At 44.7% G+C, this 15,716-nt stretch overlaps 1 protein-coding gene across 1 annotated transcript in view; it reads left to right on the top strand.

Annotated features, from left to right (window-relative positions):
* The window catches only part of KCNT2 (potassium sodium-activated channel subfamily T member 2), a 1,033,274-nt gene that overhangs the window by 721,856 nt on the left and 295,702 nt on the right, over window positions 1-15,716 (top strand). The window contains exons 18-19 of the mRNA XM_069737282.1: window positions 3,996-4,101; window positions 10,704-10,876. Coding sequence (XP_069593383.1) covers window positions 3,996-4,101; window positions 10,704-10,876 — 279 coding nt within the window. The remainder of the gene's footprint in view (window positions 1-3,995; window positions 4,102-10,703; window positions 10,877-15,716) is intronic.

Genomic DNA, 15,716 nt, shown 5'->3' with positions numbered 1-15,716 from the left:
ATGGCTTGAGGAATAGTTATGATGCCTTTAGTTGAGTTTTGACTGCATACTCATTTCTATTTTTCCCTCTCTACCTTTTAGTCACACCCTCAAGACACACATTAGATTAGGGTGAATAATACAGTTATATGTTTTTGGCCAGGTGCTATCAAGTTCAAGGACATTGAAAATTGAATACCATGTTCAATCTTGTGAGGTGAATACTTCATTCTATTTATAACTTTTATGAATGTGACTTAAAAGTTATATTTTAAAAATCATGTAATCTTACCATATCTGTATATTCCAGACATTTTACTTATGTTTCTGTACAATATAATTTTGGTTATGTATTAGGGCTCTCATATCTCTTGTTATTCTGGTGGGCTTAAAGAATTTCTGAAAACCAAGTACTGCATAAAAATCAAATACCACCTGTCAGAAATAGTGTTGGAGGGGTGATGATTTGGGCTTGTTTTGAAGCCACATGATCTGGATAATTTGCAGTCATTCATGAACCTGAATCTGTTGTAGGGATTTCACTCACTCAGGTGCGACGGCTGACACTCAGGAGGCACGTTCCTTTAAAAGTTCACCAGGTTTATTACTTCATAAACCACATGGCAAAATAACAGAAAGCAAATAGCCTTTGGCTCAGGAAAAGATAAACAAGTGTCCGGTCCTTCTGGCTCAGTCCTGGAGCCTTTACACACTCATGAGGGTTTCACCTCCTCACATATCTGCTGTGTTAAACATTAAGGTACCGTCACACTCAGCAACTTTGCAACGAGAGCGACAACAATCCGTGACGTTGCAGCGTCCTGGATAGCGATCTCGTTGTTTGACATGCAGCAGCGATCTGGATCCTGCTGTGCCATTGCTGGTCGAGATAGAAGCCCAGAAGTTTATTTCGTCGTCAAGTCGGCATGTATCGTCATGTTTGACATCAAAAGCAATGACGCCAGCAACGTTTTACATGGAGCTAACAACCAGCGAGAACGATAAGTGAGTCGCCATTACGACACTGGATCGCTCCTGCATCGTTCTGGAGTTGCTGTGTTTGACGTCTCTACAGCGACCTAAACAGCGACGCTCCAGCGATCTAGTTTAGGTCGGCTCATTGTCTATATCGCTGCAGCGTCGCTGAGTGTGACGGTACCTTTAGCCCTTCTTTTATAGGACTAACCACACCCAGGAACCCATCACATGATTAGACATGTGGTTATTAGGGTTGAGCGACCTTTACATTTATAGGATCGGGTCGGGTTTCACGAAACCCGACTTTTTCAAAAGTCGGGTCGAGTGAAATCGGCAGATCTTATAAAAAAGTCGGGGTCGGGGTCGGACAAAACTCGAAACCCAATGCAGTGCATTGGGTTTCCAATGGTTCCCAGGGTCTGAAGGAGCGGAAACTCTCCTTCAGGCCCTGGGATCCATATTTAAGTGTAAAATAAAGAATTAAAATAAAAAATATCGCTATACTTACCCTCTGACGCTCCCTGGTACTAAACGGGAACCTTCCTTCCTTCGAATCAGCGCTTCCAGGACCTTGCGGTGACGTCGCGGTGATGTCGCAGCTTGTGATTGGTCGCTCGGCCGCCCATGTGACCGCTCACGCGACCAATCACAAGCCGCGACGTCACCGCTACATCACGCAAGGTCCTGTAAGCGCTGATTCGACCCTCTGATATGTTACAGCGAGAAGCCACCTATGTGACACATATCTCCCGTCGACTTCACAACCTTTAGCCATGCTACACTGTATACAAAAAATTTGTAAGGCTATTTTTCCAAAATCTGAAGCTTAGCCAAAGCTGAGTTATGCATCAGGACAATTTACACAAGCACACCACAAATCTACATCAGATAGGCTGAAAAAAAGCTGAATAAAAGTGATGCTATGACCCAGTCAAAATGTAGAACTCATCGAAAGTGAAACACTATGGTGGTGTCAAGATCCGTTCTGGTGCTTAGTCTTGTCTGCTCTTTCTCTGGGTGGATCATGTCAAGGGTTAACTTTGCTCTGCCTCATTCTGGGCTCGGGTTTGCTATTTAGCTTCCAGGTATCCAGAGGGTGGTGTCAGCTATAGCTCTGTCTTTGGCGTGTGAACCTGACTCTGGAAGCCCTTGATTTGTCCTACTGTGAACCCTGACTTGTCCTGTGTCTGTTATCTCCCCCTGCCTGCCCTTTCCCAGTGTCTCTTTGTTTGTCAGTATATCTGCTTGACTCCCTGGTTCTGATCTCTTCGCTTGGCTTTTTGACTCCGTTTCAGTTTGTCCCTATTGTACTGTATTTTGCCTGTCCTGGTTTACTGATCCCTTGCTATGTCCTGACTATCCATTCTGTCTAAATCATTTTGTACTGTTGTGCTCTGACTTGGTTTTCCTGACCTCGCTCTCGCCACTAGGTGGCATCTGTTCAGTTGCTCTGTGTGTGCAGTCTGGCTTCCCTACCTGGCTCCCCCTGGTGGAGGATGCGCTGTACTGCACTGCAGCTGCATGACAGGTGGGCCATTAGGATAGCTGAACATAAATGAATACACCCAAACCTCTAAGAACTTAAAGGGAACCTGTCAGCAGTTTTGGCCGATTTACGATACGGCCACCACCTTTCAGGGCTTATCTACAGCATTCTATAACACTTTAGATAAGCTCCGAGTCTGACCTGCAAAATCAGAAAAATAAGTTTTAACATACTCACCCGGGGGGGGGCGGTCTGGTGCGGTCCAATGGGTGTCGCAGGTCTGGGTCCGGCGCTATCCATCACCTTGCAATGCCACCCTCCTGTTGCTTCATCACTCCCTGACATCATGCTCCTGCACAGGCTGGGCCTCTCTGACCTTTCCCAGTGCCTGCACACTGCAGGCCTCAATAGGGCCGATTAGTATGCCTGCGCAGGAGCGCAATGCCGGTGAGCAATGAAGCAACAGGAGGGCGGCATCGCAAGAAGATGAGAGTCGCTGGACCCGGACCTGCGACACCCTTTGGACCGCCCCCTCCGGTGTGTATAATAAAACTTGTTTTTCTTATCTTGCAGGTTGGACCCGGGTGCTTATCTACAGCATTATAGAATGCTGTAGATAAGCCCTCTAGGTGGTGGTCGTATCTTATATCGGCCAAAACTGCTGTCAGGTTCCCATTGAGCTACATTGTAGAAGTAGACAAAACCTAAACAGAAACAAAATGAGCAAAAACTCTGATAAGTAAGTGAAAAAGTAATAGAACATATAATGAACTAGGGTACTTAGTGAACACTGTTTTTGATTTAAAAAAAGAGTAGAAGCCATTCCACTGTGACAAGATGAACACAAATTGGGATGATCCTTTACTTTCTCTAATATTAATATTACTCACTTGTTATCTGTGTGCAGTCCTAATGCAATTCATTGTATTACTTTTTGTATTAATCTTTTACAAGACCATTTAGTTTCGTATGGTACAGAAATGCAATATATCTGTAAAAATCAAACGTTATACTATGGCTCCATACAGAACCAGATTTTTTTTTTTTTGCATTCCCATAGGTTTCCATGGATGAGTCTTATTTGATTTACAGAATAAATTAGTGCATGCTGCAATGTTTTCACACACAGGTTCGGTCAGTGGAAAAAATCTATCACCTGCACTTCTGCATTAGTCCTAGTGCTGTCCGTTTTTTTCACGGACAGCACTCAGACTGAAATGTGGTTGTGTGTACAAACACTAAGTATAATAATTATAATCTCGGAATGTGGCAAAATGCTTAAGAGTTGCTCTCACATTTGATGGAGGCAATCTTTCATACATTAGAATAATAAACAATAGAATAGTGGAAGAAATGTTACATAGGTCTAAGCCCAGGAAAATAGCTATATTTTGTAATTGTGCTCTCATATTTACAAGAAATGTATAATAAACAAAGCAATAATGTAATTTAAAGTCATCAAAATGTAAATTGCTTGTGTAGGCCAGCACCCAGAGTTATTCTGTCATTTTGAGTTTATTTGCTGTTGTAGTTATTATATCTTTTTTTTCAGGTACACTAAGGGTTATCCTCCCAATTCACCATATATAGGCAGCTCCCCAAACTTTTGTCATCTGTTGCCAGAAAAAGTCCCTTTTTGCTGTTTAAGATTAGATAAGGTAAGTGAAAAAAAACTTTATTTAATGTCAACATAGCGCTAAAACAATAAATCTGACATAAGCCTTTATCTGGAGAGAAAGCTGGAGATCTTTCAAATTATTGGTGCAGCAGTGACACAACTTCTTTTGGTAATTCCTAAGTAATCTTTATTAAAGGAATTCTTCCAAAATATATATAAAAAATAACTACAGGAAATGTCAGCATGAAATAAATCCTAAATGCATTTAATTAGAAAATCACAATTGTTTTGTTTAGTTAGACAATCACTAAATAATTATAATGGCCTCCACCTTGTTTCTCGGAGAGGAACATGTCCTAGAATAATAGGACAGGAGCCTGTGAGCATGTGCAGTACAAAGCTCTGTCCTCCTTCATATGTAGAAAGATGTGCTCCACTAATGTTACTGGAGATACCAGAGGTGCAGGCGTAACAAGAGGCTGCTCAAACCTTTACATGCCAATGTAAAAATTGGGGCGAAAAGATCATTTTTGTGAAAAATATGATTTTTTATTTTTATGACTCTGCATTATAAACTTATGTGAAGCAACTGGAGCGTCAAAGTGCTCACCACACATCTAGATTAGTTCCTTAGGGGGTCTACTTTCCAAAATGGTGTCACTTGTGGGGGGTTTCAATGTTTAGGCACATCAGTGGCTCTCCAAACTTAACATGGCGTCCCATCTCAATTTCAGTCAATTTTGCATTGAAAAGTCAAATGGCGCTCCTTCCCTTCCGAGCTCTGCCATGCTCCCAAACAGTGGTTTACCCCCACATATGGGGTATTGGCGTACTCAGGACAAATTGTACAACAACTATTGCAGTCCATTTTCTCCTGTTACCCTTGGTAAAATAAAACAAATTGGAGCTGAATTAAATTTTGTGTGAAAAAAAGTTAAATGTTAATTTTTTTTAAATACCGTATTTTTCGCTTTATAAGACGCACCTGATTATAAGACGCACCCCCAAATTTGGTGAAGAAAAAGAGAAAAAAATAATTTTTTATGTTAAATGGGGGTCTGTCTTATAAATCCAGTGTCCGTCTTACAAATCATATGTCCCTCATCCTGGTATCTATATAACCCCCATCCTTGTGCTGGCACATGCCCCCCTGTGCTGCTGTCAGTCACATGCCCCCCTGGTCACTATATTCCCCCTTGTGCTGGCAGGCACATGCCCCCCCGGGTCACAATATGTCCCCTTGTGCTGCTGGCAGGGACATGCCCCCCTGGTTCACTATATGCCCCTTTGTGCTGCTGGCAGGCACATGCCCCCTGGTTCATTATATGCCCCCCCGTGCTGCTGGCAGGCACATGCCCTCTTGGGTCACTATATGCCCCCCTGTGCTGGCAGGCACATGCCCCCGGTCACAATATGCCCCCCTGTGCTGCTGGCAGACACATGCCCCCCGTGCCGCTGGCAGACACATGCCCCCCCTGTACTGCTGGCAGACACATGCCCCCTTGTACTGCTGGCAGACACATGCCCCCCTGTGCTGCTGGCAGACATGCCCCCCCCCCTGTACTGCAGGCAGACACATACCCCCCTGTACTGCTGGCAGACACATGCCCCCCCTGTACTGCAGGCAGACACGTGCCCCCCTGTGCTGCTGGCAGACACATGCCCCCCCCCCTGTGCTGCAGGCAGACACATGCCCCCCCTGTACTGCAGGCAGACACATGCCCCCCCCTGTACTGCTGGCAGACGCATGCCCCCCCTCTGTGCTGCAGGCAGACACATGCCCCCCCTGTACTGCAGGCAGACACATGCCCCCCTCTACTGCAGGCAGACACATGCCTCCCCTGTACTGCAGGCAGACACATGCCCCCCCTGTACTGCAGGCAGACACATGCCCCCCCTGTACTGCAGGCAGACACATGCCCCCCCTGTACTGCAGGCAGACACATGCCCCCCCTGTACTGCTGGCAGACACATGCCCCCCCCTGTGCTGCTGGCAGACACATGCCCCCCTGTACTGCAGGCAGACACATGCCCCCCCTGTACTGCTGGCAGACACATGCCCCCCCCTGTGCTGCTGGCAGTCACATGCCCTCTTGTACTGCTGGCAGACACATGCCCCCCCTGTACTGCAGGCAGACACATGCCCCCCCTGTACTGCAGGCAGACACATGCCCCCCCTGTACTGCTGGCAGACACATGCCCCCCCTGTGCTGCTGGCAGACACATGCCCCCCCTGTACTGCTGGCAGACACATGCCCCCCCTGTACTGCAGGCAGACACATGCCCCCCCCTGTACTGCTGGCAGACACATGCCCCCCCTGTACTGCTGGCAGACACATGCCCCCCCTGTGCTGCTGGCAGACACATGCCCCCCCTGTACTGCTGGCAGACACATGCCCCCCCTGTACTGCTGGCAGACACATGCCCCCCCTGTACTGCAGGCAGTCACATGCCCCCCCCCTGTACTGCTGGCAGACACATGCCCCCCCTGTACTGCAGGCAGACACATGCCCCCCCTGTACTGCAGGCAGACACATGCCCCCCCTGTACTGCTGGCAGACACATGCCCCCCCCCCCTGTGCTGCTGGCAGACACATGCCCCCCCTGTACTGCTGGCAGACACATGCCCCCCCTGTACTGCAGGCAGTCACATGCCCCCCTTGTACTGCTGGCAGACACATGCCCCCCCCTGTACTGCAGGCAGTCACATGCCCCCCCCTGTACTGCTGGCAGACACATGCCCCCCCTGTACTGCAGGCAGTCACATGCCCCCCCCCTGTGCTGCTGGCAGACACATGCCCCCCCTGTACTGCAGGCAGACACATGCCCCCCCTGTACTGCAGGCAGACACATGCCCCCCCTGTACTGCTGGCAGACACATGCCCCCCCCCCTGTGCTGCTGGCAGACACATGCCCCCCTGTACTGCTGGCAGACACATGCCCCCCCCTATGCTGCTGGCAGACACATGCCCCCCCTGTACTGCTGGCAGACACATTCCCCCCCTGTACTGCTGGCAGACACATGCCCCCCCTGTACTGCAGGCAGACACATGCCCCCCCTGTACTGCAGGCAGACACATGCCCCCCCCTGTACTGCTGGCAGACACATGCCCCCCCTGTACTGCTGGCAGACACATGCCCCCCCCCTGTGCTGCTGGCAGACACATGCCCCCCCTGTACTGCAGGCAGACACATGCCCCCCCTGTACTGCAGGCAGACACATGCCCCCCCTGTACTGCTGGCAGACACATGCCCCCCCCTGTACTGCTGGCAGACACATGCCCCCCCCCTGTGCTGCTGGCAGACACATGCCCCCCCTGTACTGCAGGCAGACACATGCCCCCCCTGTACTGCAGGCAGACACATGCCCCCCCTGTACTGCTGGCAGACACATGCCCCCCCCCTGTGCTGCTGGCAGACACATGCTCCCCCTGTACTGCTGGCAGACACATGCCCCCCCTGTACTGCTGGCAGACACATGCCCCCCCCCTGTGCTGCTGGCAGACACATGCTCCCCCTGTACTGCTGGCAGACACATGCCCCCCCTGTACTGCTGGCAGACACATGCCCCCTTGTACTGCTGGCAGACACATGCCCCCCCTGTACTGCAGGCAGACACATGCCCCCCCCTGTGCTGCTGGCAGACACATGCTCCCCCTGTACTGCTGGCAGACACATGCCCCCCCTGTACTGCTGGCAGACACATGCCCCCTTGTACTGCTGGCAGACACATGCTCCCCCTGTACTGCTGGCAGACACATGCTCCCCCTGTACTGCTGGCAGACACATGCCCCCCCCCTGTGCTGCTGGCAGACACATGCCCCCTTGTACTGCTGGCAGACACATGCCCCCCCCTGTACTGCAGGCAGACACATGCCCCCCCCCTGTACTGCAGGCAGACACATGCCCCCCCTGTACTGCTGGCAGACACATGCCCCCCCCCCCTGTGCTGCTGGCAGACACATGCCCCCCTGTACTGCTGGCAGACACATGCCCCCTTGTACTGCTGGCAGACACATGCTCCCCCTGTACTGCTGGCAGACACATGCCCCCTTGTACTGCTGGCAGACACATGCACCACTGTGCTGCTGGCAGACATGCCCCCCCCCTGTACTGCTGGAAGACACATGATAAAACAACAAACACTTAACTCACCTTCAGATGATGGCTCCCTGCTCACAGCTCCTCGGTTGTGCTTCCTGTTTCCCAGGCATCGGATCATGTGACCTGGGCACACAGTGATGTCATCACTATGCTGTGCCGATCACATGATCGGATGTCAGCACAGACACAGGAAGCAACCGAGGAGCTGTGAGCAGGGAGCCATCATCGGAAGGTGAGTTAAGTGTTTGTTATTTTATCATGTGTCTTCCAGCAGCAGTGGGGCATGTGTCTGCCAGTGACAGGGGGGGCCATATCCATGATGGGAAGGTGGGGGAGATGCAGGCATAGGTAATATTCCCTGCTCCCCCTGTGAATCAACTCCGTGCAGTTTCAGCACCGAGGTGATGGACAGCAGGTGCAGTGAATATTACATGAGGCTAATGAGCGGGAGCAGGGACCTCCTGCTGTCTCTGCAGCTCGCAGCCAGCCCACTCCAGCCCCCTGACACCTCTCCAGAGCTGCTCCCCTCCTCTACAGCACAGCACAGCACACAGATTCGGATTATAAGACGCACCCCCCACTTTCCCCAAAAATTTGGGGGAACAAAAGTGCGTCTTATAATCCGAAAAATACGGTATTCCAAAATTTCCTGTTAAACACCTGAAGGGTTAATAATCTTCCTGAATGTGGTTTTAAGCACCATGAAAGGTGCAGTTTTTAGAATGGTGCCAAACTTGGTTATTTTCTATCATATAGACCCCTCGAAATGACTTCAAATGAGATGTGGTCCCTAAAAGAAAATGGTGCTGTAAAAATGAGAAATTGCTGGTCAACATTTAACCCCTATAACTCCCTAAAAAAAAAAATGTTGGCTCCAAAATTGTGCTGATGTAAAATAGGCATGTGGGAAATGTTACTTATGAAGTATTTTGTGTGACATATCTCTGTGATTTAAGGGCATATAAATTCAAATTTGGAAAATTGCAAAATTTTCAACATTTTCACCAAATTTCTGTGTTTTTCACAAATAAACGCAAGTCTTATCAAAGAAATTTTACCACTATCATGAAGTACAATATGTCCCGAGAAAACAGTGTCAGAATCATCTGGATCCGTTGAAGCTTTCCAGAGTTATAACCTCATAAAGAGACAGTGGTCAGAATTGTAAAAATTGGCCTGGTCATTAACGTGCAAACCACCCTTGGGGCTTAAGGGGTTAAAATAACATAGAATTTATAAAAATAAAAATGTTAAACCAGGAGGTGGAAGTTAAAGCTGAGGAGTAGAGCAATGCTTTGCATGTGTATTTTACTGTACTTGTAAGTAATTAAATAAATAATTCAATTAGTGAAAAAATGACATGAGGTCCCCTCTACTTTAATAACCAGCCAAGGGAAAGCAGACAGCTGTGAGCTGGTCTTATTATGCTGGGAAGGAGATAACATCCATTTATCTTCCCAGCCTATTATTTTAACCTCCCAGCTGTCTGCTTTGCCTTAGCTGTTTATTAAAAATGGAGGGACTCTACAAAAAAAAATTACGTGGGATCCCCCTGTTTTTATTAACCAGCTAAGGCAAGGCAGACAGCTGCGGGCTGATTTTAATATCCTGGAAAGGGCCATGGATATTGGCCCCACCCCAGCCTAATTAGATGAGACCTCAGATGTCCCCAAAAATGGTGCATCCATTAGATGTGCCTATTCTGGTGCATAGCCTCAGCTCTTCCAAATTGCCTTGGTGCGTTGGCAGTTGAGATAATGGGATTGGGGTTGATGTCATCTGTTTGATATCCGCTGACATGATGCCCTGGAGTTAGTAATGGAGAGGCATCTGTCAGAAACCCACAAAACAAACCCCATAGTCAAAAGAAAGAACCACACAAAAGTCCTTTATTTATAAAATGCACTCACCGACAATTTCCTTCTTTCACGATTTATTTAAAAAAAAATCAACAGACTTAACCCAAATATCGGTCCAATGACGATCCCCATCTTTTACCTTCAGTCTATGGAGCACTTTTCAGAGAAAGCAGCTCCATAGACTTGAGCTGCAGCCACTGCCGGGTTTGACGCTTTACTTTGCGATACCTGGCTGCTATGAACTGAGATGACGTCAGTAAGGTCACATCAGTTCATAGAGTCTGGTTTTCACAAAGTGCAGCACCAGTGCCAGACTGATGTATGACCACTGATCAGTCTAGCACTGGCACTGTCCTCAGTGAGACTCAGTCACTGTGAACTCAGGTGACTTCAGCAAGGTAACCTCAGTTCATAGCGTCTGGTTCTCACGCTGGTAACGCCAGTGCCGAACTGTTGAACCACGGCAGTCGTCTTTATTTACTGCACTGTTCTCCATGCAAACAGCCCAGGCAAGTAAGCACGACAAACCATGTATTTATTAATATGTTGCTACTTTGTATTTATTGATTTCCAAAGCTAAGTTCTTTTTATGCTGATAAGCAATTCCCGAAGATGAAATATGTTACATACTGTGTATTAAAGGACATAATCTACTTAACTTTATTCACTTCTGCTTTAGGGGTGTCAACATAACTATTATGAAGATGCTAAAGCCTATGGTTTTAAAAATAAAGTCATCATTGTTGCAGCCGAGACAGCAGGAAATGGACTGTACAATTTTATTGTTCCGCTCAGAGCTTATTACAGACCAAAGAAGGAGCTTAATCCAATCATATTACTGCTGGATAATCCGTAAGTGCGGAGAACTGATTATATATTAGATATTAAGTCTGAATTTTCAACAAGTTGTAAAGGTCAAGATTAAAACTTGTTTCTTTCATGTAAATGTTCATCTCCATATATTTTAATGAAACTTGATCCAGAAGCCATGTAGTAAGAATTAAAAACTGATTAGGTATATTGAGTCTTATTGAGCTTGAGAAGTAAAAACTTTCTTAATATGCTTCATCATTTTTTTATTTACCATAGACCTCTACTTTCAATTTATACATTATATGCATGATGTCCTATAATATTAATTATTAGATAACTTTCCTCTAAACGTAAGCGCTCCAAAAGGGGGATTTCCTACTCAAGCTAAATTTAAGCAGTCATCTCCATTTTACTACTGAATCCAGAATCTTGACAGTGTTCAAACCCTAAAAAACCATTGAAGGCTGTGTGCCCACCATGAGCTTTTGGTTATGGACTGGAAGGAAAAAGAGCGCAAGTTAGGGCACTAGCAAGACAACAAAGGTTTTGTGCTGAGATCCAGAAAGGGATTTAGAATCAGAAATACAGTTTAATCTCTACATGTTTTAAACTCCAATTGACTTCCTCTTGAGGAGAACCAAAACTCAATAAGTGTTTGGAGCATTTTTGAAGCTGCATATTTTTGCTAATTTAAACAGTTGTGTCTTACCATCCCAGCAAAGAAGATGGAACCTATAGAAATCTCATGTCCACTGTACTTCTTTCTACAAAGCATACTGACTGACTTCACTGACGTAATGAAATCTGTAACATTTCAATTTCTCTCGCTGAGTTTTATGTTTGGAGTTTCCCCAAAGAATAATTGTGGAAAATCCTCAAGTAAAGAACAAATGTGCATTTTTAGTGCATTTTCGCTGTAAGATCGCACTAAAAATGAATGTAATCCAAACATGACTGTATCAGTAATGTTCTGTCAAAGCCTAATACCAGGAAGTATAAAAAAAACAAAGCAACTGTAATTAAACCATGACATAAAAAAGAGAAACAAAAAACACAGTGTAAAATCCAACGTGCAAAGAGAAAAGACCAGGCACTCACCATCCCATTCAATGTCCTTTATTGTGGATTACATATATATACTGTATATAGCAGCAGAAGAGCCCCGAGTGGAGCAGCACAAGACGACAGACTTTTCGCTCAACACTGCGCTTCTACAGTTCCTGTGTTGAGAGGAAATGACGAACCTAATGTACAGGTGATGCAACTCCCTTCTTAAGACGTCATCCACGTTAATGTAGACATCCAAATACCCAAATAATCCTGGTGAACAAACTCAACATACATTTAAAAACAGATCACATAAATCACAGAAAAAAAAGAAAGGATGAATCAAAAATACACTTTATATTACAAAAAAACAGACGTATCTATTTTCTCATTTTTTGCGTGTGCAGGATCCACCTGGCTTCCCTTCTCAATAACAATTTGTGGAGATCACCCCTTTGTGCAGGTAATGTCTCGTTCTCAATCCCTGCAAAGCAAAGTACCTATGGGTTTCCAGCATGGGATGCCCTAATGTGTTTAATCAATCTTTGGACCCCTTTACCAGAGAGGACAGAATTAAAGTGTTCTCAGAAGCGAACAAAAAGTGGACAAATTGTTTTCCCAATGTCATGGAACCCACAGGGACAAATAAAAACATACAGTACATAGCATAATTTGTGCGAAAAGAAATAAATTCACGTACCACATGTACAACGCTCCCTAAATTTAATTGTCTCACAGTCAGGTGGAATGGGCAAAAGGAGCAGTGACTGCACTTAAAATTACCTACTGGTATACTCTTTTTTTATCCAATTATTATGCTCAGTCATAATTCGATTTAGCACTAAAAGATCGTTAAGATTTTTTGGCCTTCTATATGTCACCAATGGGCCCCTAGCTACTATATCTGAAATATCAGCTTCTTGATGAAAATATGTAAAAAAAAATGCACACAAAAAGCAATTAAAAAACACAAGTAATCTAATTTAAAGGTACCGTCACATTAAGCGACGCTGCAAGCGATCTAGACAACGATGCCGATCGCCGCAGCGTCGCTGTTTGGTTGCTGGAGAGCTGTCACACAGACAGCTCTCCAGCGACCAACGATCCCGAAGTCCCCAGGTAACCAGGGTAAACATCGGGTTACTAAGCGCAGGGCCATGCTTAGTAACCCGATGTTTACCCTGGTTACCATTGTAAAAGTAAAAAAAAAAACACTACATACTTACATTCCTGTCGCGTCCCCAGGCCTCAGCTTCCCTGCACTGTGTAAGCGCGCTGGCCGGAAAGCAGAGTGGTGACGTCACCGCTGTGCTTTGCTTTACGGCCGGCCGGCGCTGACACTGGGAGACGCAGGGAAGCTGATGCTAAGGAAAGTGACAGGAATGTAAGTATGTAGTGTTTTTTTTTTACTTTTACAATGGTAACCAGGGTAAATATCAGGTTACTAAGCGTGGCCCTGCGCTTTGTAACCCGATGTTTACCCTGGTTACCAGCGAAGACATTGCTGAATCGGCGTCACACATGCCAATTCAGCGATGTCAGCTGGTGATCCAGCGACGAAAGAAAAGTCCTGGACTTTCCACAGTGACCAATGATCTCCCAGCAGGGGCCTGATTGTTGGTCGCTGTCACGCATAACGATTTTGTTAACGATATCGTTGCTACGTCACAAAAAGCAATGATATCGTTAATGATATCGTTATGTGTGACGTTACCTTAACTAATAGGTGCAGAAATGGTAAAGAAAATCTGCAAATTCAAAAAGTCACTTAAAGTTTAACATGGGAACATCGTCTAAGGATCAGCCACTGGGAAAATCACTCCTAACAAAATAATTTAATGTTTCAATGGTTTCTGGCTAGAAGAGATCCAAATTATGCAAATTGTCTCTTCAGAGAGGAAGAGAGCTAGAACTCTACTGCCACCTATTGAAAGGTAGCAATCCTGCAAGTCAATGTTGACCCTTTAACGAGCCTTGCCATATGACTTAGGATAATAGCCAAACCAGAATCTCAATTTGCAGACACTGTGTTTCGGGGTACTGCCCCTCATCAGTTAAGGCGGCGATCTAGTTTGGCTGTGTGAGAGGCTTCAGACCGTTATCCAAAAAGTATACTTTTTGGATAGAAGAGATCCAGACACACATGGGTAGACTTTGAAAAAAGATGGTAATAACTCATTGGAAAAGCATATACAGCAGTTCAGGTACCATTTGCCATATGCATGATTAAAGTATGAGAATGATAACATACGTTAAAAAAATTTAGGCCATTATTTTGTGTCATATGTGGGCCATGGTAAATTGTAGCTTAATATGACTTGTGAAACGTGATTCTGGCACAACTCATAAATGAGCAAAAGTTATCACTGGATTGAAAGCAAAACACAATGGCCAATGATTATCAATATCTTTACCCGTTTTTTTTCTTTAAATTACATCACTAGTATGTTGACAAGCTGAATATATTTTTGGCCTGTGTTCCGTCGGTGTGCATATTAGACGCACATAGACCAGTTGTATCCCATGTGTATATATAATGGTTAGAGAAAAAAAAAATTCCTTTCTAGGCGCTTCCGGAAGACAAGGATAATTTGAAGGTTGAGATAATTTGCTCAGTACCAAATTTATTAGGACACTTTAATAAGAACAAAACAACGCGTTTCAGCCCACAACGGCCTTCATCAGGTATTATATGTGCTTTTAAAAATGTTTTACAAGATAGTTATCTTTATAGACTGCTGACTCCTAACACATAGCAGGGGTGTGCCTGAATTGATTAGGATTAACACTCCACCCCAAGTGACTCAGTGTGATCTTAAACCAATCCTGGTATAATAAAAAAAAAAATATATATATATATATATGTAAATAAAAATACAAGACCTATTATAAATTGTAGAGTTACACAGTAAATCCTTTCAAAAAATATTTAAAAAGCAATTAAATTACATATCGTCTTAGTAAAATTTAAAAGTTAGGAAAGGAGAGAATAATTAAAAAATGAAAAATAAAAATAAAATGAATAAATAAATTAATAAATATGCAAAGCACATTATAAAATGCAAAATTGCACAGTGGATTCTGTAATCCTTTCCACAAATATTTATAAAACAATTCAATTACCTGACATTATAGCAGAATTCAGAAGGGAGAAAAAATACATATACCTATATGCACATATATATATATATATATATATATATACCTCTTTTTTTTTTGTTTATTTTAATTCTTTACTCCTTTTTCTCTTTTCTTCTCTCCTTTATTCCCTTTATCTTTCATTTACCTCTTATACCTCTCCCTCCTCCTCCCCTCTCCATTGTGAATCTCTATACATTTTCCACTGTTTCATTGAGGCCATCGGGATATAAGGTTTTTAATCGGAAAATCCAATAGGACTCCTTTCTATTTAATTTCTGGATTCTGTTGATGTCATTCTGTGGTATTTGCTCCACAGGGGTTACCTTTATGTCAAATGGTGTCTGGACAGACTATGTTTTAAAAAAACCTTTTTTTGGTGTTGTGCCTGTGGCCATTCATACGCAATCGCACTGTCTGTGTGGTGCGACCCACGTATTGAAGGCCACAAGCACAAGTGATCACATAAATAACATAGTTACTATCACAAGTAAGGTGTTGATTTATATTTATGGTTTCTCCTGTACTGCTTGATATTATACAGTTTTGTTTATGGCTGATGATGTTGCAGCAGTGACACTTTTTAGATCCACATTTGAAAACTCCAAAAAGATGTTGTATAGGAGTCTCTTTAGTATTTAAAGAGGAAAGGGGTTTCCCCAAATTACTAGGAGCAATGATGTTTTTAATTGTA

Source organism: Ranitomeya imitator, chromosome 8, assembly GCF_032444005.1.
Source record: "Ranitomeya imitator isolate aRanImi1 chromosome 8, aRanImi1.pri, whole genome shotgun sequence".
Taxonomy (NCBI): domain Eukaryota; kingdom Metazoa; phylum Chordata; class Amphibia; order Anura; family Dendrobatidae; genus Ranitomeya; species Ranitomeya imitator.
Note: the sequence above shows the minus strand (reverse complement) of the source record. Positions and strands in the feature narration are given on the sequence as shown.